The sequence below is a fragment of the Hypanus sabinus genome, chromosome 3 (genome assembly GCF_030144855.1).
Source record: "Hypanus sabinus isolate sHypSab1 chromosome 3, sHypSab1.hap1, whole genome shotgun sequence".
NCBI classification, from domain to species: Eukaryota; Metazoa; Chordata; class Chondrichthyes; order Myliobatiformes; family Dasyatidae; genus Hypanus; species Hypanus sabinus.
The window spans coordinates 158814449-158839461 of record NC_082708.1 but is presented as its reverse complement, the minus strand read 5'-3'; the positions used below and the strand labels follow the sequence as shown (position 1 = coordinate 158839461).

The following is a 25013-nucleotide window of genomic DNA, read 5'->3' as shown; positions in this document are numbered from 1 at the left end:
TGGAAGAGATCACCAGTGCATGGGTGAAAATGTCAAATCATAGAGGGCATAGTTTTAATGGAGAGGCAGAAAGTTTAAAGATTTATTAGGGAAAATTTCTTTTATACAGACAGTGGCAGGTGCCTGGAACAGCCTGGGGCAGTTGTGAAAACAGATTCAATGATTGAACCATGAACAGGCAGGGAATGGAGAGACAGAGACAATGTGCAAACAGATGGGATTAATTGTATGGCATCATGGTTGGCACAAACATCATCAGGGGCTGAAGAGCCTGTATCTGTGTTGTATTGTTCCAGGTTCTATGCAGAGAGACGTGTTTTCCCACTAACTGTGTGTAGAAATGCAGAGCTGAATTCCTGAGTATTTTCTTGGGAACTGTATTTCCCAGAATTAGACTCCTAGCCTTAAGTCATATGATCCTTGCAAATCCAAGTGAGGTTCATATGTTTCTGATTTGACCAGCCAGCTGGGGCTGTAGATTCTTTTCCTGCCAAGAATTGAAAATGGAGCAAGTGGAAAGTTAATTTGCAGAGGTTGACAAATCATGCATAATCATAATCTCAATTTTCTCAGCATTGAACCGTGAAATGGGATGTTTAAAACATGTGCTAATGAAATATTCAACCCAGGCACAAAGATTACTGAAGATTCAAAGATGAAATGAGCTAGTTCCATAAGATGCTGACTGACAGGCTGAGTATTTTCAGAGTTTAGTGCAAAGGAGATGTGACATTTGAGAGGATGGTGCAGAGCGAGGATTATACTGTGAAAGGCATGGCCTGCTGGAAGAAATGGTAAACTGTGGTGCAACTTTTCAGACCGATGTGAATGATCCTATTGCAAATAAAAGAGAGGCACTTCGGCTAAAAGTGATGCTTCAATCTACTCCTTGTTTGTCATGTTGTAATCTCAAAGTTGGTCGTGGCAGTTTGTTGTATGTCATGATCCCTGTGTTGCTTTGAAGTTCAAAGTCGAGTTTATTGTCAAAAGCGCAAGCACATGTATGCATGTAATGAAAAACTTATTTGCAGAACCGTCAAGGGTACATAGCATCAGATAAACAGCTCTCACAAGGTAAACATAAATTCAGCAAACATTATACATAATTTTTACAAGAAAATAAAACCAGAATGAAGAAAAATAAAGTTAATTTTAGTGCAAAATGATCTAAGTGGCCATTGCGTTGCTAAATTGGAGTGATTTGAATTGGGCCACTTGGTTCAAGAACCAAATGGTTGAAAGGAAGTAGCTGCTCTTGAATGTGGTAGTTTGGGACTTTAGTCTTCTGTACCTTGTACCTCCTGTCTGATGATAGTTATGTGAAGATGATGGCTGGGCAGGGGATAATTGATTATGGATGTTTCTTCGAGGCATTGCCTCCTGTTGCTGGGGAGAGATATGTGTGTGCTGTTTACACAACTGTGCAGCTTCTCACATCCTACATGTCCAAATTACCAAACTAGTCCATGATACAACCAGCTGGGATACCTTCAACAGGGCATGACCTGTAGATCTGGGGCATCTCCTTGAATCTGGAAATTGTGAAAGGTTATCTTTATATTCCTTAGTGTTATCGTATCAGATGACCTGCCCAGCATACAGATGCAATCACAAGTGAGATTAAGGAAGCTCAGCTGGTCACCGAATACCCTAACACACTTCTAGAGATGTACTGTTGAAAGTATCGTGAGTGGTTGCGCTATGGTCTGGCGTGGCTATTCGAAAGCACAGGAACATAAGAAGGTGCAGAGAGAAATGGACTCGAGCCTCACCTCACCGGCACATTGCTCTCTACCGTCAGTAGCATCTCGATGGGGTATCCGTGAATTCTAGCTGAATCTGAAATTTGCCTCTCCTTTGATTTGTTTCTGTGCTTCCCTACAGCATGTCAGGGCCTGCCATTAGTGGAGGTAATGTGCAGCCATAAACTTGTTCCCTTCACTGTGTGTGATTGGGCTGGGTCTAGACTGTTAGTGTCTCAGGGAACCAAATGAGTGTGCATAGTGAATGATCCTGCTGGACTACCCTCGATGGTTGGAGTAGAGCAGTTCTGGGCAAGTTTGTACCTGAACTGGATCATCAGGTTACACAGACCTTGTCATAATCAGACATGTTAACTAGGCTGCTGACAGATCTGAGGAGGAACGTTGTACAATTGAGTACCACTGGAACATCGGCATGGAGCGGAGTGCTGTGGATATTGTGTTCAGCAGCCCCATACTGATCCGGTGCCACCAATGGGGTTGATTCTTTGGTGTATTGGATCTGGGCTACAGCTTCCAGGTGGTATCACAGAGGGGCTGTTTTGTGTTCAGAAAGCAGAGTGACTGTCCCCTGTGGCAAATGGATGGAGACTGCTCAGGAGGCAGTGTGCCCCAGCGTGGAGCTACCACTGCTTCACAGTGCCAGAGACGTGGTTCTATCTTGACCTTGGGTTCTGTCTGCATAGAGTGGGCACGTTCTCTCTGGTGCTCCGGTTTACTCCGACCTCTTGAAGACCTGTAAGTTCTTAGGTTAATTGGCAGTTGTGAATTGCCCCTAGTGTGTAGGAGAGTGGTGGAATCCGTGGGGAACTGCTGGAATGGAGGGAGATTAAAATTAAATAAATCTGGGGTTGGTCCAAATGGTTGGTTGATAGTAAGCAAGGCCTAAATGGGTCGAAGGGTCTGCTGTATATGAATCTCCGTTCAGTACCACAGGAACGTCAGTATGGAGTGGAGTGCTGTGGACGTTGTGTCCAGCAGCTGTATACCAATCCGTGCCCAACAGCCATGCTTAATGGCAACTTCTGAAGCATTTCCTGTAATCCCCTGATTGCAGCTTGAACTTCCTTCTTTTGGGATCTTTATGAGGCTGGTTAATTTTATTTAGTTGCACTTTCTGAAATTTTGCACCCTTTCAGAATGAGTTTTGAAGTGGTCGTTTGGATTCAGAGCTTAGAAGCACAGAGCGAGGTCTTGGGCTGTGGGGTCACCTATTTAGGTGTGAGTTGAGAATTTTCTTCAGTCAGAACTATTGCCATTCTCTATCTGTGATAGCTGGAGCAGCTTAGCTGGATCCACTTGAAGCTGGGAATGATGCTTCTGGACAGTAAAGGAATTGGGACATGAGATTGTGTGAGAAATAGATAAACAGCTGATGGTGAAGAAGGCTTAAGGAGCTAAATATCCTTCCTTGCTGTTGGCTCCTGCATTTTATCTGTCATTATCCTTAACTGAGTAATTCCTGTGGATATTATGGTTATGATATTAGGTACATGCATCCAATCTGTTACTCTTGAGGCATAGTCATTGTTGAGATCTGGAAGCTAAGGGGTAAGTTGTCACCATAAGACATAGCAGAATTAGGCCATTTAGCCCACCAAGCCTGCTTCGCCATTCCATTATGGCTGGTCCCGGATCCCACTCAACCCCATATAGCTGCCTTCTCGCCATATCCTTTGATGCCCTGACCAACCAGGAAACGATGAACTTCCACCTTAAATATATGCACAGACTTGGCCTCCACCGCAGTCTGTGGCAGAACATTCCACAGATTTACCACTCTGGCTAAAAAAAAATCCTTCTTGCCTCTGTTCTAAAAAAATTGCCTCTCAATTTTGAGGTTGTGCCCTCCAGTTCTGAATACCCCCACCATAGGAAGCAATCTCTCCACATCCAGATGATCCAGTCCTTTTAACGTTCAGTAGGTTTCAATGAGATCCCCGCACATTCTTCTAAATTCCAGTGAGGACAGGCCCCAAACTGCCAAATGTTCCACAAATGTTAACCCCTTCATTCCCAGGATCATCCTCATGAACCTCCTCTGGACTCTCTCCAAAGACAACACATCCTTTCTGAGCTGTGGGGCCCAAAACTGTTGACAACACTCCCAAGTGCAGCCTGACTAGTTTCTTATAAAGGCTCAGCGTTATCTCCTCGCTTTTATATTCTATTCTCCTTGAAATAAATGCCAACTTTGCATTTGCCGTCTTTACCACAGACTCAACCTGTAAATTATTTCTCTGGGAGTCTTGCACGAGGACTCCTAAGTCCCTCAGCACCTCTGATGTAATAGAGCAAGAGACTAAAATATTTGAAGTCGCAATAACCAGGTGATTTCCATCTTCCCCCAGGATATCCCAGAGTACATCCTTGTTATTTTTGTGGATTAGAGATCTGGGCTCTTTGACATACACCTGTTAGTTTGAGTCTGAGGCCTCTGTCAGTCAGAGTCGACCATGGGTATTGCATTGTAGCTGTCTAGCAAGCCTGGCAGTATGATATGGAGAGTGAGCTGTTGCCCACATAGCAAGCTCCCCCTCTCCACGCATCTAATGAACCCAAGGAATGGCAGAGATTGATACACTTTGGTACCAGAAGTGTCACAGTTGTTGCCAGTCAGTGTTGAACTCAATGTAGGACTGCCTTAGGGATTCCAGCTCTGGATTTGTCCCCTGGAGCCTTCCCCATGAGTGGGTTTAACCACAAGGCAGTGGAGGTTTGAGATCAGAATTTTCCTTCTCTCAGCTGAGTTGCCAACCACTACTGACAAGCCCCATCTGCCCGAAGCAGCTGGTTTTAAGACATCAGTAACCTGCCTTCGCCCCATCTCCTGTCAGTAGAAACGGTTCCGCTGGGCTTAGCAACTAAGCCACACATGAAGGCCAGGAGCTGGACTTGGTTGTCAGAGGCTATTTGAGATGCACGCCAATATGAGCATTTAATAGGTAGTGGGAGCTTGTCCCCATTGTCACTCCTGGCTATAACAACCTGATAGGACTGACTGTCGAATGGGCCATTTGAAAAGTGGCAGGTTGAGAGCGCGGCGTTCACAATGGAGTGTTGAGCAGTGTTTAGTGCTTGAGTCACTGGAGGTGAACATGAACCCACATCCTTCTCAGGGGCCCCTACCCACTGATCCACATCTCTGTCAACTAGGATAGAAGGTATCATAGATACCATAGTGGCCTTTAAGAGGCTGTTAGACAGACACGTGAATATGCAGGGAGGAAGGATATGAATTGCGTACAGGCAGGAGAGATTTAGTTTAATTTAGTGCCGACAATGTGGACCGAAGGGCTTATACCTATGCTGTACAGTTCTATGTTGTATCTAGTGCCAGTATTGTGTCAGATGTAGAGTGCCAATGCAATATTTCATGATGCCTAAGCCCATCTGTAACTTTGACCCATCTGGTCATTATAACAATTAGTTATGGTGCTAAATGACCTGATGCTATAAAGCATGATTTGCAGAGCATACGGCTGTTGAGGAAGTGTGACTGAATTCCCCAGTGCCACTCTATAATTCTGTATAATACAGTTGAATGAAAACTGAATACATTTTATTCCAAATAATTTTAAAATCCCCAAACGTAAGCCTCAGTACAGCATTGTGGTCTGTGACGTGGAGCAAGAAGGGAGAGGGGGTAGATTTATATTTAAATTTTACCACTTTGCTTCGAACTATTGTGTGTTTTGTTTACATGCTTCTGTTGTCTAACTGCCCATTATTTCTTTAGGGCACACACTCTCCAGAGGTCTTTTGGTAACGGTATATGTTCTAGCCTGAGGCTGATGAATATTTGTACCACTGGTGTTGAAAGTAGTGGGGTGGGTGGTTGTTGTGAATGGTTCAGGATAACTCTGTGTCTCTCAGTGATCTTCCTTTCTCTTTAACCATAGCTTCCCTTTTACTGTCACCGATCGAGATCCCAACCATGCTTCATCCACTTTCCACACCTTTATTTATTTTTATTAGCATCAATAGTTATATGTACATTGAAACAGAGTGAAATGTGTTGTTTGTGCCAATGACCACCACAGACTAAGGTAGTGCTCGGGACAGCCCACAGGCGTCTCTGTGTTTCCAGTGCAAGCATAGCATGCCCACTACTTATCAACCCTAACTGGTACATCATTGGACTGTGGGAGATAAATGAAGAACCTGGAGGAAGCCCCTGTGGCAGTGGGGAAAATGTACAACTTACCTTTTCCTCTGCCTGAAAATGATGGTGCTTCCTTGGACCAGGTGGGCCTTGCTCTCATCAGCTTCTGAATTCAGTGGGTGACCCCTTTTGCAACTTCTGCCACCTTCAAGGGATTTCACCACCAAACTTGTCTTCCTGATCCCTCTTGGCCAGCCCTCCAAAGGCTCCTTGCCCTTCAACGACTTAATCTGCTCCTCAAAGTGCTCTCCTCTTTGAGCACTCCCTGTGCAACCATAGGAGATGCAACACTGCCTTTTCATCACTCCCCTACCCACCTCCTGGATAATTCAATAGTCATTCCTTACGAAACGATGATTCATCTGCATTTCCAATCTGATGTGATAAATCTGGTTTTCACATCCTGGCATCCTTTCCATTGCGACATCTGTGCTTGGGTTTGAAACATGTTTGAAATGACTGAGGCAAGGTTGGGTTGTGCTATCACTTTGTACTTTTAGTTTCACCTCTCTAGTGCTATGTCAGAATCTCACAACCCCTTTGAACTTTCCATTAATCTATGTCCCTCTATGTGTGATTTTCACCCTGGCATCCATTGGGTCAGACAAGTCGAGCCAAGTTTATTGTCATCTGCACAAGTCCATGTATGCGTCGGTGCAATGAAAGCCTTGTCTACAACAGCACTACAGGCACGTAGCAGCTTTCACAAGAAACACGTAAGTTAATCACAAATTATAAATGATTTTTTTTTACAAGGAACAACACAATTTGAACCAAACAAAGCCCATTATAGTGAAAAGTGATCAATAAGAACATAGAGCAGGAGTAGGCCATTTGGCTCATTGAGCCTGCTCTACTGTACAATAAGATCATGGCTGATCTGGCGATGGACTCATCTCCACCTACCTGCCTTTTCCCCATAACTTAATTCTGCTACTATGCAAAATTTATTCAACCTTCTCTTCAAAATATTCACTGCTTCATTGGGCAGAGAATTCCACAGATTCACCACTCACTGGGAAAAGCAGTTCCTCCTCATCTCCATTCCAAATCTTCTCCCCAGTATCTTGAGGCTATGTCCCGTAGTTCTAGTCTCATCAACCAGTAGAAACAACTTTCCTGCCTCTTATCTATCCCTTTCATAATTTTAAATGTTTCTACAAGATCTCCTCTCATTTTATTTTGTCATCTTATTTCTAACTCATCTGATGTTCAAAGTGTTCATTGTGTTGGTAAACTCGAGTGATTAAGATTGTGCCGGTCAGTCCAAGAACTGAATGGTTGATGGGACAAAGCTGTTCTTGAACCTGTTGGATTTCAGGAATCTCTGCTTTCTACCCGATGGTAGCTGTGAGAAGGTGGTGTGGCCTGGGTGGTTGGGATCTTTGATGGATGACCACCATGTTAGTGATGAAGACACTGAGTTTACTTCCAGCCCATTGATGAGTTAGGGGAAGGCAAAGTTAACGAGGTACTTCCCAGCCCTGACAATACGGGTGGCACTGTGGCTGTGGCGCAGTGAACAGAGATGCTACATCACAGTGCTGGAGACCCACGTTCAATCCTGACCTTGGGTGCTGTGTGTGAGGAACTTTCGTGTTCTCCCTGTGACTCCTGGGTTTCCCCAGGCAACTCCGGTTTCCTTCCACATCCCAAAGATGTGTGGATTGGAAGGTTAGCTGACTACAGTAAATTGTGCTTTGTGTGCAGGTGAATGCTGGAATTTGTGGGAAGAATAAATCAGATGAGATAGAAATGAGATGATAAATAAAGTAAGATTAAAGTGGAGTTGTAAAGGGATGTTCACTGTTAACTTGGTGCGCTGAAGGGCTTGTATCTCTGTTATTTCTCTGTCTCTCGTGTTCTGTCTCACTGCTTTAATCTTGTGCCATCATGGCTGAGTTATCTTGTGAATAATGTGTGATTTCCATCATTGAAAGTGTTAAGTAAGGAATTGTGTATAGGACTTGCCAATGCATAGCTTGTTTAAATCAGCTCTCTTTAGATAACAACCTGGCTGGAGTCTTAATCATTCTTGCTTTGTGATTTATTTGGTCAATCAGTGTCTTTGTAAACGTAGCTGAGCAAGTTGAAGCTATTCTGCTGTGTCTTGGGAGTGGGGATAAATCTGCACGAAGTGAGTCACTCTTATGAAAACAGTGCTGCTCCATGTTACACGTATATAATCATACACCCCTTTGATCGAACTGGCCCCTGCTAACCAAGACAGGGACAAAACTGCAGGTGCTGGTATCTGGAGCAACACACAAACACTCAGCAGGTCAGACAGCATCTAAGGAGGGAAATGGGCTGTCGATATTTTGTGTTGAGACTCTTCATCTGACCTGAAACGTTGCCTGTCCACCTCCCTTCATGGATGCTGCTTGACCCACTAAGTTCTTCTAGAGTTTGGTGTGCCATGCCAATCAAGATGTCCATTTAATTTAGTCCCACCCCCATAGTTTCTGTGATGGTTACAGTTGGGAGCGGCTGTCCCATGTTCTAATTCTGATTCATCCAACCAGCTCTACAGCACTCAGGATTGAATTCAAATGAGTCTGTTCACCATCTTTCAGAAGATTGTTTCATGTTGGCCTTTGGCTCTGGTAGTTATGTCAGAGAACACTACTATGTGCTTTGTGCTTCTATAGCTGTGCTGCTATGTGATCAACCACTCTAACAAGGAAAAACCTCCCATAACAGCTGTGTTGATGGTGATCAGAGAGCTTTAGACGTTGTAAATGTTGAGTAGAATACAACAGCATGTGTAGGGTGCTGTGGATTAGGTGGTAACAGAGTCGATATTTACATCCATCCTTTGGGCATGTGTATCACATGAAGCGAACTGATTAGAACATAGAAGTGGGGTTAGCCATTTGGTCCCTTTTCATGCTTGGCTTTTCTTTTATTTTTAAATGTAGCTGCAATTTTCTATCTTATCCCTGTATTTATTTCCTTGTTCTTCAAAAATCTATTAAACTTGAATATACTCAGCTAATCTAATTCAGATTCAGTTTTTTTGTCATTTATAAACCACAAATACAATGCAGTTAAAAAATGAGACAATGTTCTCCAGAATGATATCACGAAAAAGCACAAAGTAGACCACACAAGAAAAACCACGTATTGTTTGGTAATCCCCAGTCCAGAGTCTGGAGAGGCTGCTGCGTATCGATATCACGCTCCCGTCTTAGCACGTTCCCCGGAAAGGAACTACAAACCCAACCAGCAAACCTAAAGCTACAAGACCTACACAAAACCACATAGTTATAGTTAACATATAGTTTCAACAGTGCAGACAATACCATAATTGACAAAAGTCTAACTGACAAAGACCACATAATTATAACACATACAAACGTTTGTAGTTTCAACAGTGCAGAGCAATACCGTAATCTGATGAAGAGCAGTCCACAGCACGGTTTAAAAGAAAGTCTCTTAAAGTCCCGACAGCCCATCATCTCACGCAGATGGTAGAAGGAAGAAAAACCTCCAGCGCCGCAGCTTGCCGATACAGTACTCTGGGAGCCCCAACCACAGGCAACTCCGAGTCCGTCTGAAAACTTCAAGCCTCCGACCAGCCCTCCGACAACGAGCACCATCTCTGCCGAGCGCTTCGACCCTGGCACTGGCAAAGCCGAGGATTCGAGGCCTTCCTCCCGGAGACTTTTCCGATCACACAGTAGCAGCGGCAGCGAAACAGGCATTTCAAAAGTTTCACCAGATGTTCCTCCGTGCTTCACACGTTCATCTCCATCAAATCAGGATTGTACAAGGCATCCTATGTGACAGATTACAGATATTCATTCCAAAGCCTCGTCCACATTCCTGTCTATCCCTAGTAACCTTTAACCCTGTTGCTTTTCAAGAATCTGTCTATTTTTGTGTAGGAAATATTCAAAGCCTCCACCATCTTTGATGAAGAGAATTAATACCCAATCCTGGTCTTGTGACCTGACCTCTTCTACGCTCGCTCTGTTGCAATCCTATCTTTCCTTGTGAAGGGAGAACAGGCCTATTCATTCTTGATCCTGAGGGACTGTTGGACACAAAAGTGACCGTCCCTGAGAGCACTTCAGATGGTCAGTGAGGCACTTTGAGGTGGCCTGAGAGATGGATATCAGTGTGTTGGTGCTAGTTTCTGCCTACCTGGTGTGATGGAACCAATACTCAACTCTCACGGTCAAAGATTCTGCAATTCATGTTCTCAATATTATTTATTACTTATTTATTCAGTATTATTATTGTTTGATTTTTTTGTATTTGCTCAGTTTGTCTTTTGCCTTTGGTTGTTTGTCCGTCTTTGTGTATAGTTTTCAGCAATGCTGTTGTGTTTCTTTGTATTTACTGTGAATGCCCGCAGGAAAATGAATCCCAGGGTGGTTTATGATGAAATATATGCCCTTCGATAATAAATTTACATTTAACTTTGAATACTGGCAAGCTAGCCGACACCCTTAGGAAGCAAAAACTCCCGGCCTTGAGAAGGTCTTCACGCACAGTCAGGTCCGAATAACTGCTCAAAAGAACACACACGTTATCTGGTTTCCATTAATTGTATGAGGGGGAAAATGATTAGCGGTTTGTGGTAGGAGGAGGCTTGTTGGGTCAAATGATCTGTTTCTGAGCAATACACAAAATGCTGGAGGAGCTCAACAACTTGGGCAGCATCTATGGAGGGAAAAATAGTCGCTATTTTTCGCCAAGGCCCCTCAGGAGTGGATAGGAAGTTTGCAAATTCCAGAACAGAAAAGGTGGGGGAAGGAGTGTAAGTTGGCAGATGATTGGTGAGACCAGGTGAAGGGGAAGGCGGGTGAATGGGGGATAAAGTATGAAGCTGGGAGGTGATCGTTGAAAGAGGTAGAGGACTGAAGAAGGAATGATAATATGAGAGGATGGGAACCAGGTGGGAAAGGAGGAAGTGAGGAACCAGATGGGCAGATAAGAAGAGAAGGGGTGAGGGGGTAACCAGAATAAGGAACGGAAAAGGGAGAAGGACAGAGGATTTCTTACAATTCCACACAGAGTAACAGTTTCTCATTCATCTCATGGATGTTAAATGGAATGAGGGGGCTGATGAAAGGTTTTGAGTCTCTAGCTTTGTGTTAACCAGATAATATAGAGGATGATTTTTGGGATTGTTACCAATGAGGGAAGCTTGAAGGAGCAAGAATCCTTCCTCATTTATTGTCGTTCTGGCTTTGGTCCAGACAGGAATTCATATTTTCTAAGTTCAAAGCTGTCCCTTGAGGATATACAAGTTGGATACTCTTTGAGCTTGTTGTAAACTCGAGCTGACAAAATGCTAATCAGGGATGTGAGAGTCAGTACTTTACTGAGAGCCTGAAGACCACTTTAGGCATCTCAGTGTCTACATTGCTATGTTGTGTGTGATTCAATGTCTACAGTGCCGTATTGTGTGTGAGATTAATCAAGTGTGCCTTTCATGTGCAGGGCAGGACAGAATGGAAGCCTGCAGATCTGTGTTTGCAGCCTTCACCGGTGAGATTTGCAGAGAGTTTCAAATGAATTTCTGAAGAAAGGAAGACTGTCCATCTAACAGAGGGTGCCTTGAGAAGCTGTAGACAATGTAGGAATAAAGTTTTCTAAAACAGTTTTCCATGACAGATGCTTTCGGGAAAATTCTGTGCACTGCCTTGTCCGCAAACATTTACTGCTGCGCCATTTACTAACCAATTCTGCAACTCATTAAAGGTAATTAGTTTGTAATAGCAACAGGAACTACGTGGTTGGTTGTTTTGAGGCGATGTGTATCAGTGAAGTTCAACAGTGAGGAGGAGTACTTGGCCATTTGGTACAAATGTAGTTAATTCCTAGGAACTATTTGTAACCCAATCAGTTTGTAAGTCCTCTTCGGATTGCTGTGGTGGGAAAGCAGTGGCCACCCACTTCTTTGCATGCGGTGGACTTGATAAAAGAATGTGGAGAAGGATGTAAGAGTCCAGTTCTTTGTTCATCCACAGCAGCTGTAGAACACTCTGATCAATGGGCTGCTCCCAGGGACACACTGAGATAAATAACAAATGTTGGAAGATCATCATCTTAGTGAAGGACATCCTTTGGTCTGTTCAGCACAGTGAAATGTCCATCGGGGAATGCTGACTATTGACATGTTCCAGACTGCAGAAGCACGAGCTGTGGGACGTACTGAAACAGGGTCCAGCCATTGCAGAGGCTTTTTGGGGAAAGATCGCAGTCTAGGCCCCTTCTACTACTGCATGTGAAGGAGCTGAGTCAGAAAGTGAAGCCTCTTAAGCATTGAAGTTGTCCATCACCCTGGGTGGCCATACAAGCGGCAATTGTGCTTTGGTTTAAACAAAATGAGTTAACACCAATCAATGAATTGACTGTGAATGGAGAAGTTTTACATAATTTCTTATTTTGTATGTATTTTTATTAAGATTAAAGTTTACTTTTGAATGAAATAGTTTATAAATCAGGAATGCAGCCACCTATTAATATATTTATCAGAATCAGGTTTATTATCACTGACATACGAGGAATGATTGATAAATTCGTGGCCTAAGGTGGAAGGAGTCAATTTTAGAAAGCCTAGCATATTTATTTTTCAACATAGTCCCCTCCTACATTTACACACTTAGTCCAGCAGTTGTGGAGCATACGGATCTTGGACCTCCAGAAAGTGTCCTTCTACCTTAGGCTACAAACTTATCAATCACCCTGATGAGTTATTAACTGATGAGTTGTTAACTTCAAACTTTCAGCATAATCACTCAAAGACTTCAACTGCATGTGCATGTAATGAGAGCTGTATAACTCATCTCCTTCTACCTTAGGCCACAAGCTTATCAATTATCCCTGCTGTGGACACTTTCTGGAGATCCAAGATCTGTATGCTCCACGACCGCTGGACTAAATGTGTAAATGTAGGAGAGGACTATATTGAAAAATATATGTGCTAGGTTTTCTAAAATTGACTCCTCCTTCCTTAAGCCACAAACTTATCAATCATCCTCGTATATCATAGAAATTGTTTGCAGCAGCAGTATTGTGCAAACAAAATGTACTATAAACTACAATAAGAAATATATAAGTAAATAACTATCGACAAATGAGAGCAAACGGACCGTTCAGAAATCTGATGGCAGAAGGGAAGAACCTGTTCCTAAAACGTTGAGTGTGCGCCTTCAGGCTTCTGTACCTGTGCCCTACAGCAGTAAGAGAAGAGGGCTGCTCATAGATTTAACTAAAACCATAGGCCAGTCAAAGGCAAAGTGTACTGAATCCAGGGCATTTAACTCAACCATTCAGCTATTGCCATGAACCCAGTTCTCACAGAGGAAACCCTGCAGCAGCTGGCAAATCCAACCCACGAGTCTCCCAAATACTCATTCGCTTGAATTGGTTATATGTAAATTGTAACTGTGGAGGACCAATACAACAGTTTGTCTGTCTAAACAGGTTCCACATACAGAGAGACTTCACTTTTCCAAGAAAGCATTTAATCATTACTAAGTTAAGCAAGGAAGGAAATTAGTTGACAATTTGAATATCAGGCTGACAGGAAAGTTGCCAGTTGTGATGAATTATTAAGGCTGAGTGGTGCCACAGCAACAAACTCAGCACATACTCAATGCTGGAGGAAATCAGCTGGCCATCTATGGGGAAAAAGTACAGTCGATGTGTGGGGCTGAGACTCTTTGGCAGGACTGGAGAAAAAAAGATGAGAAGATTTAAAAGATGAGGGAGGGGAGAGAAACACATGGTGATAGGAGAAACTGGGAGGGGGAGGGACAAAGTAAAGAGCTGGGAAATTGGTGAAAGAGATACAGATCTGGAGAAGGGGGAAATCTGATAGAGGACAGAAGAGCATGGAAGAAAGAAAAGGGGGAGGAGCACCAGTGGGAGGTGATGGGCAGGCAAGGAGATAAGGTGAGAGAGGGAGAAGGGGATGGGGAATGGTGAAGGGAGGTGGAGGCATTATTGCAAGCAAATTGGACACATTTTAACACCATGGAACATGAGCTATTATGGTAGGTGAGGAAAATCATGGCTGTTGAGAGGGGATTTGAGGAGCACCTTAAAGAGGGGAGGGATGGAGAGGGATCTAAAGTTTGTCACCTACCTTGACATCCAAATTGTTGGTGGGCCCATTGCCCATTTATTATTAAGATTGATATTATAGCAGAGAATGAATAAAGCAGAGCTCACCCAACCCACAAATCCCTGCTCCGTTGGTCTTCTATGTTACATTACTGCTATCAGGGCATTCACAAACTACGAGAGAGACAGATGTCTTAAAATTAAATATTTGCCTTGCTTCATGTTGGGGATTCCAGGGATTGATCGCTCATCAAGTACTCCCAGATGGATGGAAAGATGACAAGTTTGGCAGCTAGCATTGGAGATAACTGTTCATAATTAAAAATTCTCAACCCATCCAATTTTGTCTTACCCAAGCAAGAAGTGGATGAGACATAACTGCGTTGGCCTTTGGCAAGCTGACTGCATATGAGTTGGTTTATGAGTCTCAACATATGGCCTGCTTTTCTTTAAAGACTGTCTTGTTTCAGTGGAAGGGTGACTGAGCATTTCTGTATAAGGGGGACTTGCTGAGGAAGTTTCCATTCAACCATTTGCCTTTAGGTCTGTTTCCAACTCTGAAAACTGGGTATGGTGATTAAGCAGGGTGATATTAGCAGATACTGTAAAATACTAGCATGAAAATAACAAAGCATAAACTATCTGTTGTATTTCATAAGTATTACTTTGAAAGCCTTTAATGTGATATTTTTCCTGCTTTTTTTCCAGCAATGCTGAACTTTTAGACGTGATGTTTAGTCAAACTCATTTTGAAAGCCCAGGAATGCGCTATCGATTGTGCTTTCTGCTTCAGTTGAATTTGGACAAGACATGTGCAGTCAGTTTCAATCCTTAACTTTGCAAGTTCCTTCCCAAAAGTATTGGGACTGCTGTATAAATTGTGAGAGGTCCCCTTGGACCAGTTGAACACTAGCTAGATTAGTCAGAAGAGACACAAGAAACTGCAGTTGTTGCAATCTAAAGCAAATTTATGTGCTGGAGGAACTCAGCAGGAAGTACAGCATCTGTGGGGGGAGGAGGTAAGGAGTTGTTGATGTTTTGGGTCCTGATGCAGGGTTTTTCATCAGGAATGTTGACAATTTCTTCTCCCACCACTTGCTGTTGAGTTTCTCCTGCAGATTGTTTGTTGCCGTTGACCTGGTGATAATGTTGCTACCTTTTAGCTTTACAGATAATGATGAGTAGTTTCCTCCTCCACAGTCCCTTGCATGTTTTGTCCCACCAGCACATTCAGCAGAGGAGATTAGGCACAGTGGTGTACAAGTGAAGGAAGCCCTCTCTTAATTACTAAATCTTGCCCATCCTCAGAAGTTCTGTTGGGGCTCCACCAAGTGTCGTAAAATCAAACAAAAGTTTTTACAGAACCCTGAAGCAAGAACTCAAAATGTTGAATGTCAGAAGATGAAATTCTGGAGTTTATTGTCATATGCACACATACATACATGCACAGGTGCAATGATAAACTTACTAAGTATCATTTACAAGAAAAATTTAAAAATTGTATATAATTTATACATAATTTACACAAATAGAATAGAAACAAAGTCCATTTCAGTGCATAACGATTGAAATGGTCTTGGTGTTGCTAAGCTCTAGTGATTAGCATTGTGCTGGTTAGTTCAAGTACTGGATGATTGAAGGGAAGCAGCTGTTCTTGAACGTGATGCTGTGAAATTTCAGGCTTTTGTACCTCCCTTCTGATGGCAGCTGTGAGTCGATGGTATGGCCTGGTTGGTGGGGATCTTTTGATGATGGATGTTGCGTTCTTGTGCAGAGTCCACTACTCTCTGCAGCTTCTTATGTTCCTGCATATTCGAATTGTCGTACCAGAATACAATGCCCAACAAGTGGGGCAGCGTCAGCAGAAAGAGAAAAGGAGTTGCTTTTGAAGATCCTTTGTCAGAACTGGGAAAGATGAGAACAGGTTGGTTTTAAGATGCAGATGCAGGATGGAGAGGACAAGATACTTCATAAGTTGGGGCCAGGGTTGCTGTGGTGAAATGATGCCAAAGAAGCCATCTCATTGACAAGTTGAAAGAGCAGGTAATGTGACAGCAAAATAAGTGTGAATGCTATTAAATGCAGAGCTCTCGGAATGGCCCACTCGTCCGGCCTTACCAGTGAAGAGAGAATAGTTGACCCAATGTTGCATGTGGGTGGCCTACAGCAGATCTAGTCAGCTCCCTTACAGTCAGAAAAAACAAGTTATCAGAAATTGTTGCATTCAGTATCGAGTATGAAAGACTGCAACGTGCCTAGAAGGAAGATGAGGTATTGTTCCTTGAACTTGCATTGGACCACGTAGAACAGTGTTGAGTCCCTGCTTGCTGCTTCTTAATCTATATACACTTAATTCCTTAAAATGTTCATCTTTGGGTAATCCAAACTTTGGGCTGTACATATTAATGTATCCTTGTGTAGTTTGGTATCGTAATTTGTTAAAATAAACACTTCTACAAAGTGCCATTGAATACTTTACTAAGTTAAAGGCTCTATGTAGCTGTAAGCTGTGGTATAATTCTTTAGGATTATCCAAGAGATAAATGTGAAACTGCTCATGTTCCCTGTAATTAGATTGCAAAACTTAGTGGTGTTTGTGTATGCATAAGTTAGAAATCGTGAAGTTGCTTTTGTGACCATCTTGTTACATGGAGTAAGTCTTTTGTAAAATGTCATAATTCACCAAATTATCCAATCCTAAAAAATTATATCAGTTATTAATAATTCCTTCAGATCAATCTTTAATTGTTTTCTTTCTTGTTGGAAAAAAAAATATAAAGTTTATTTATATGCCATCCTCAGTGGGATCCCACCAGCAAGCACATCTTTCCCTCATCCCACTTTCTGCTTTCCCACAGGGATCACTCCCTATGGGACTCCCTTGTCCATTCATATTCACTGATCTCCCTCCTGGCACTTACCCTTGCAAGTGGTACAAGTGCTGCATCTGCCCCTACACCGCCTCCTTCACAACCATTCAGAGTCCCAAACAGTCCTTCCAGGTGAGGTGACACTTCACCTGTGAGTCTGTTAGGGTCATCTATTGTACCCAATGCTCCCGGTGCGGTATCTTGTACATCGGTGAGACCCGACGTGGATAGGGAGACCACTTTGCTGAATACCTATGCTCTGTCCCAGGATATCCCAGTAGCCACCCATTTTATACCTACTTCCCATTCCCATTCCGACACGTCAGTCCAGACTCCTCCACTGTCGTGAAGAGGCCACACTCGGGTCGCAGGAGCAGCACCTCACATTCTGCTAGGTAACCTCCACCCTGGTGGCATGAACATCGGTTTCTCAAACTTCCAGTAATGCCCCCCTCACTTCACCATTCCCATTTCCCTCTCTCTCCTTATCTCCTTATCTGCCTATCACTCCCCACTGGTGCTTCTTCCCCTTTTCTTTCTTCCATGGCCTTCTGTCCTCTCCTACTAGGTACTCCCTTCTCCAGCCCTGTATCTCTTTCACTAATCAACTTCCCAGCTCTTTATTTCATCCCTTCCCTCCCTTCCCGGTTTCACCTATCACCTTGAATTGACTTTATTACTTACATCCTTCATTTACATGAGGTGGAAAAATCTTTGTTACACCTCCATCTCAATGTGCAATTTACAGTAACTTATAATAAATAGTATGTACCACAAGATACTCAATATAACATAGAAATGCAGTTGTGTCAGCATGAGTTCAAAAGTCCGATGGTCTGGTGGAAGACGGAGCTGTTGGTCCTGGCTTTTATGCTGTGGTACCGTTTCCCGGCTGTTAGCAGCTGGAACGGTTTGTGGTTGGGTGACTCGGGTCCCCCGTGATCCTTTGCGCCATTTTTACACACACCTGTGACTGAAGTATCCTGAATAGTGGGAAGCTCGCATTGACAGATGCGCTGGGCTGTCCGCACCACTCTCTGCACTCTCTTCCTACCTTCCCCCCACTTTCTTACTCTGACTCCTCATCTTTTTTTCCCAGTCCAAGTCCTGATGAAGAAGAGTCTGGGCCCATAACATCAACAGTTTACTCTTTTTTCATGGATGCTGCCTGACCTGCTGAGGTGTGTGTGTGTGTGCGTGCGTGCGTGTCTGTCTGTCTGTCTCTCGGTTGCTTGGATTTCCAGCATCTGCAGATTTTCTCTTTGTGTGTGATTTATGTTTAATTTGTTTTCTCGTGAATGCCAATGATCTGATGCTAAGTGCCCACGATGGTGCTGCAGATGAGATTTTCATTACATCTGTTCCTACATGTATTTGTACATATGACAGTAAATTTGACTTTGACTACAAATCTATGTGGAGCTTTTCATCTTTCATCCAGCTGATTTATTATACAGCTTCTCTCATTGTATGCATTTATTTCAGGGCTTATTTTAAGACTGTATATTGTGTAAAATTGCATCCTCCAATTCTTTAATACACGTTGCTGACCTGTTAGTTTGGTGACTTCAAAGCTACAGGGTGCCAGTGGTCCCTTTGAACTGAAGGCTACAATGTAAGGCATGGGGAATGGGGAAGTTCTCACCACAGAGATGACTACACCAATGTGGGGAGTTTTCTGCAAGGTTAGTGGCGACTGCCATCACTTCAACACTGATCAGAGCCTCTGCACTGTTGAGTTTAATGCAAGTCTAATAGCAAGAGGCCCTGGTTCAGTCCTCACGACAGAGTCTTCAGTTCTCCCTTTGACTGTGCGAGTTTCCTCTGAGTGGCCCGATACACTTCCACATCTCAAAGACATATAGGTTTGTAGGTTAATTGGCCTGGGCTGTGTATTTTATTACGAGATAGCCTTCCAGCCTAACAAGACTTTGCTGCCGATTATACTCACATGATCACTTACTCTGCTAACCTGTATGTGTTTAGAACATGGAAGGAAACAGGAGAACTTGGAAGAAACGTGTGGTCACAGGGAGAATGTACAGACTGCTTGCAGACAGGGTGAGATTGAATATGAGCTGCTGACACTTTAGTAGCTAATGTGCTGCTCCTCAACAAGTGGTATAATTGGTTGAAATTGGGTGAGAATAAAAGTGAGATTCATCTAGTAGTGTGAATGGTTGTTTGATACTTGGCACAGACTTGATGGGCTGAAGGGCCTGTTTCAATTTCATACATACACTGATGGGAGACTGCATTGTGAATAAAATCACATTGCAACTTAGCACACCAAATTCAAAGTTAAGTTTTTTTTTGAAAATTTGTTATAAAATTGTGTAACGTTCTTAGAAAGCTTTGCAGATTAAATGAATACACCAAACAAGCAGGAATTATTGCTATGTATATCCAATGAATTTTGGAATCACTAGGATATTATGATGTAGAAGGAAGTCATCTGGCCTATGGAGTTTGTACTACCTTTCCCAAAGAGTGATCAAATCCATCTCCCTCTCCTTTTTCCTCATTTATCCTTTGTCCTCCTTATCTAAAATAAAGGCCACCATTGAGCCTGTATCCCACATCATACTAGGCTTGCCTCCTATCCCTTAGTTGGTAACCTTTTATCTTGGAGCAAGGAGGTTGTAACCCCTTTTATACCTTGTTTGGGATTGAAAGGGAACTGGATCAGCTATGATCAAATGGTGGAGCAGAGTCAATGGGCCAAAGGACTTAAATCTGTTCCATTATCTCATGGTTTCACTCTGGTTTCTTTGGCCATAATCTTAACATGTATGCGGTCTCCTTATTTACTCTATCTGAATCCTCATGAGTTTTGACTGTTTACTCAAATCCGCTCTTAAAGAGAACAATCTCAGATGCCATCTTAAACTGCTGTGAATTCCTTCATGTTCTTCAGACCAAATCAGATTTGCAACCTCCTTAGGGACTGAATTTTTGTTTTGTTTAGTTTTGGCATAATTTCTTGACTCTTAACGATATTTGTAAAGTTGAAGTTAAGTTTATTGTGGATTGAGCCTATGGGAATACTTAGGAAAAAAAATTAAAACAGAGATCGGCTTAAAGCAGCAGAGTAGAAGAATTTCCTTGCCTTTCTTTCCCTGTATTTGCAGCAGTTTTTGCAGGAACATTATTTTTCTGCTGTATGCACATGACTCATCCTTTTATATGATCTTGGGTGTGTCAGCTCGTTCAGTCTTTTAGCCTCTGAGTCACAGTTATGCTGGTTCAGGTCTCAGTCCAGGTCTTTGAGCACAAGTGTTTGGGTTGACATTCCAGAGTGTACCATGGAGAACTGCACTGTTGGACGAGGTGTAAAAATATCACCTGTTTTTTTTTGCTTCAGATCAATATGAGATGCACAGATAATTGGATTTGCCTGAGTGATCTGATCTCACTGAACGGAAGTCAAAGTTAAATTTATTGTCATATATACACGTACATGTATGCATAGATACAATGATAAGGCTGGGGTGGCTCTGTTCCTGAAAATGAAATTAAATCATTAGAAAAAAATGACAAAGGTTTGGAAGGTGTAGAACCATTGTGGGTAGAGTTAAGAGACACCAAGGCTAATAAGACCCTGATGGGAGTTACGTACAGACCTCTGAACAGTAGCAAAGATGTATCTACAAATTACAATGGGAGTTAGAAAATGCATGTTGAAAGGGCAACATTACGATCGTCATGGGGGATTTCAATATGCAGGTAGCTTGGGCAAATCAGGTTGATGCTGGATCCAAAGAGGGGGAATTTGTAGAGTGCCTACGTGTTGGCTTTTTAGAGCAGCTTGCGATCGAGCCCAACAGGTGATCAGCTATTCTGGATTGGGTGTTGTGCAATGAACCAGAGTTGATTAGAGATCTTAAGGTAAAGGAACCCTTAGGGGTGCAGTGATCATATTATGATAGAATTCACCCTGCAATTTGAGGAGAAGCTAAAGTCAGTTGTATCTGTATTTACTGTAGAGTAAAGGGAATTACAGAGGCATGAGAGAGGAGCTGGCCAAAATTGATAAGAAGGGAACTCAACTAGGGATGATGGCAGAGCGGCAATGGCTGGAATTTCTGGAAGTAATTTGGAAGGCACAGGATAGATACATCCCAGAGAAGAAGCAGTATTCTAAACACAAGAGAAGTCAAAGCCAACATAAAAGTCAAAGAGATAGTATATAATAGAGCAAATATTAGTGGGAATTTAGAGGACTGGGAAGTTTTTAAAGACCAACACAAGGCAACTAAAAAGTCATAATAATGACTGAATGTATTATTAAAGACGACACCAGACGTTTTTTTTTCAGATATGTAAAGAGTAAAAGAGAGGCGAGCATGTGAATATCGGGCTGCTGGAAGATGATGCTGCAGAGATAGTAATGGGGGACAAGGAGCTAGCAGATGATCTGAATAAGTACTTTGCATCAGTCTTCACTGTGGAAGACACGAAGAGTATTCTGGAAGTTTGAGAGTGTCAGTAGGCAGATGTGAGTGAAGCTGCCATTATTAGAGAAAAGATGATTGGGAAACTGAAAGCTCTGAAGGTAGCTAAGACACCTGGACAAGTGGGGCACACCCCAGGTTCTGAAAAAGGAAGCTGAAGAGACTGTGGAAGCATTAGTAATGATCTTTCAAGAATCAGTGGATTCTGACATGGTTCTGGAGGACTGGAAAATTGCAAATACCACTCCATTTTTCAAGAAGGAAGAGAGGCAGTAAAAAGGAAATTATAGGCCAGTTAGTCTGGCCTCACTGGTTAGGAAGATGTTGGAATCAATAGTTAAGGATCTAGTTTCAGAGTACTTAAAGTTACATGATAAAATAGGCCATGGTTTCCTCAAGGAAATGTCTTGCCTGACAAATCTGTTGGAATTTTTTGAGGAAATAACAACCAAGATAGACAAAGGAGAATCGGATGTGGTGTACATGGATTTTCAGAAGGCCTCTGACAAGGTATCATACATGAAGCTGCTTGACATGTTCAGAGCCCATGGTATTACAGGAAAGATAATAGCATGGATAGAGCATTGGCTGATTGATAGGAGGCAAAGAGTGGGAAGAAAGGGAATCATTTTTGGTTGTCTACTGGTGACTAGTGGTGTTCTACACTGGTCAGTTTTGGGACAATTTTTATGTTATATGTAAGTGATTTGGATGCTGGAATTGGTGGCTTTGTGGCCAGGTTTGTGGACAATATGAAGGTTGGTGGAGGGGCAGGAGTGTTGAAAAAGCAGGCAGACTACTGAAGGATTTAGAGACAGATTCGGAGAATGGACAAAGAAGTGACAGATGGAATAAAGTTTTAGAAAGTGTATGGTCATGCCGTTTGGTAGAAGAAATATCAGCATAGATTATTTTTTAAATGGAAAGAAAATTCTAAAATCTGTGGTGCAAAGGGATTTGGGAGTCCTCGTGCAGGATTCTCTAAACATTAATTTGCAGGTTGAGTCTGTGGCGAGGAAGGCAAATGCTATGTTAGCATTCATTTTAAGGGGACCAGAATATAAAAGCAAGGATGTAATGTTGGGGCTTTATAAAGCACTGGTGAGGCCTCAGTTGGAGTATTGTGAGCTGTTTTGGGCCCCTTATCTAAGAAAGGATATACTGACATTGGAGAGGGTTCAAAGGAGGTTCATGAAAGTGATTCAGGATTGAGAGGCTTATCATATGAGGAGCATTTGATGGCTCTGGGGCTGTGCTCACTGGAAATCAGAAGAATGAGGGGTGGATGTCATTGAAACCTATTGAATTTAAAATGCCTGAATAGAGTGGGTGTGGAGAGGATGTTTCCTATGGTGGGAAAGTCTAAGACCAGAGGACACAACCTCAGAATAGAGGGGTGTCCTTTTAGAACCAAGATGAGGGGGAATTTCTTTATCCAGAGAGTGGTGAATCTGTGGAATTTGTTGCCACAGATGGCTGTGGAGGCCAAGTCATTGGGTGTACTTAAGGCAGAAGTTGATAAATTCTTGATTAGCCAGGGCATGATGGGAAATGGGGAGGAGGCCCGAAATTGGGGTTGAGGTGTTGGGTGTAGAAACGATACTGCAGATGCTGGAATCCAGAGCAACAAACAATCTGTTGGAGGAGTTTGGCGAGTCAGACAGTATCTGTTGTATCTGTGGAGGAAAAGGAATTGTCAACATCTTTGTAATGATTTGATGCCATTCTCTACCAGCAGACTCACACAACCCCCTCTGCCTACCTTCCTATCCCTCCGATATAATGTGTAACCTTGTGGCTCCCTACAACCATCCTTCAGCCACGATTCAGTGATGGCCACAAATAACAATGTCATACCCAACAATCTTTAAAAGTGCAACATGATCATCTACCTTATTTCTTACACTCTGTGCATTGAGATATAACATTCTGAGTATTATATTTGCCACCTTTTTGATTCTGTATCTCTAATGCACTGATACTCACCCTGCTGGCTGCAATTTTGTCCTATCATCCGCCTCCCGCTTGACAGTCTGACTACATGCTATCTTTGCTTTTTTACCGTATGTCCTATCCTGAGTCCCTTCACTCCAGTTCTCAATCCCCTGTCAAATTAGTTTAAACCCTCTCCAACAGCTCCAACAAACCTGCCCGCAAAAATATTGGTCCCTCTTGGGTTCAGATGCAATCTGTCCCTTTTATACAGTTCATTCCTCCCCCAGAAGATAGCCCAATGATCCAAGAACCTGAAGTCCTGACCCTTGCACCAGCTTCTCAGCCACGCATTTATCTGCCAAATCATCCTTTTTCTACCCTTACTGGCACGTGGCACAGGTAGCAATCCAGAAACTACTACCCTGGAGGTCCTGCTTCTCGACATTCTGCCTAGCTCTCTAAATTCTCTCTTCAGGAGCTCATCTCTTTTCCTTCCTTTGTCACTGGTACCAATATATGCTCTCCCTCCCCCTCCAAAGGGCTGCAGACGTGATTGGAGATATCCCTGACCCTGGCACCTGGGAGGCAGCTTGCCATCCGGGTGTCATGTTCACGTCCACAGAATTTCCTGCCTGTTCCTCTGACTATTGACTCCCCTATCACTACCACTCCCCACTTCTTCCCCTTTCCTTTCTGCACTACAAGCCTATGCTTAGTGTCAGTAACCTCGTCTCCATGGCATTCTCCTGGGCGGTCATCCCCCACAACAGTATCCAAAACAGTATACTTACTATTGAGGGGAATGGCCACAGGGGTGCTCTGCGCTAACTGTCTATTCGTATTTCCATTTCTTCTCCTGACTGTCACCCAGCTAGCCAACTCCTGCAACTTGAAGGTATCTACTTCCCTGTAACTCCAATTGATGATCTCCTCCCTCTGCTGTACAAGATGAAGGTCATCCAGCTGCTGCTCCAGATGCCTAACACGGTCTTCAAGGAGCTGCAGCTGGGTGCACCACGCAGATGTAGGGTTTCCCAGGTCTCCAACATCTGGTATGAAAAACACATAACAGCCATTTACACACAAAATGCAGGTGGAACACAGCAGGCCAGGCAGCATCTATAAGGAGAAGCACTGTCGACGTTTCGGGCCAAGACCCTTTGTCAGGACTAACTGAAAGGAAAGATTAAGAGATTTTAAAGTAGGAGGGGGAGGAGGAAATGTGAAATGATAGGAGAAGACAGGAGGGGGTGGGGTGAAGCTGAGAGCCGGAAAGGTGATTGGCAAAAGGGATACAGAGCTGGGGAAGGGAAAGGATCATGGGATGCGAGGCCTAGGGAGAAAGAAAGGGAGAGGTGGCACCAGAGGGAGATGGAGAACAGGCAAGGTGATGGGCAGAGAGAGAGAAAAAAAAGAGGAGGGGGAAAAAAACTAAATTTATCAGGGATGGGTTAAGAAGGGAGGAGGGGCATTAACAGAAGTTAGAGAAGTCAATGTTCATGCCATCAGGTTGGAGGCTACCCAGCCAGATCTCCCAGTGGCCACACATTTTAATTCCACGTCTCATTCCCATTCTGATATGTCTATCCATGGCCTCCTCTACTGTCAAGATGAAGCCACACTCAGGTTGGAGGAACAACACCTTATATTCCGGCTGGGTAGCCTCCAACCTGATGGCATGAACATTGACTTCTCTAACTTCCGTTAATGCCCCTCCTCCCCTTTTTACCCCATCCCCATC

The 25013-nt window shown here is 43.2% G+C and overlaps 1 protein-coding gene across 2 annotated transcripts in view; it reads left to right on the top strand.

The window, feature by feature from the left end:
* Window positions 1-25013, top strand: part of tspan5a (tetraspanin 5a) — a 101757-nt gene that overhangs the window by 23015 nt on the left and 53729 nt on the right. Inside the window, exon 1 of one of the 2 annotated variants that reach the window (XM_059965437.1) lies at window positions 11542-11643. The exons of the other annotated variant lie outside the window; for it this stretch is intronic. Coding sequence (XP_059821420.1) covers window positions 11557-11643 — 87 coding nt within the window. The 5' untranslated portion in view covers window positions 11542-11556. Of the gene's footprint in view, window positions 1-11541; window positions 11644-25013 lie in introns of those variants that run through there. 2 annotated transcript variants of the gene reach the window in all.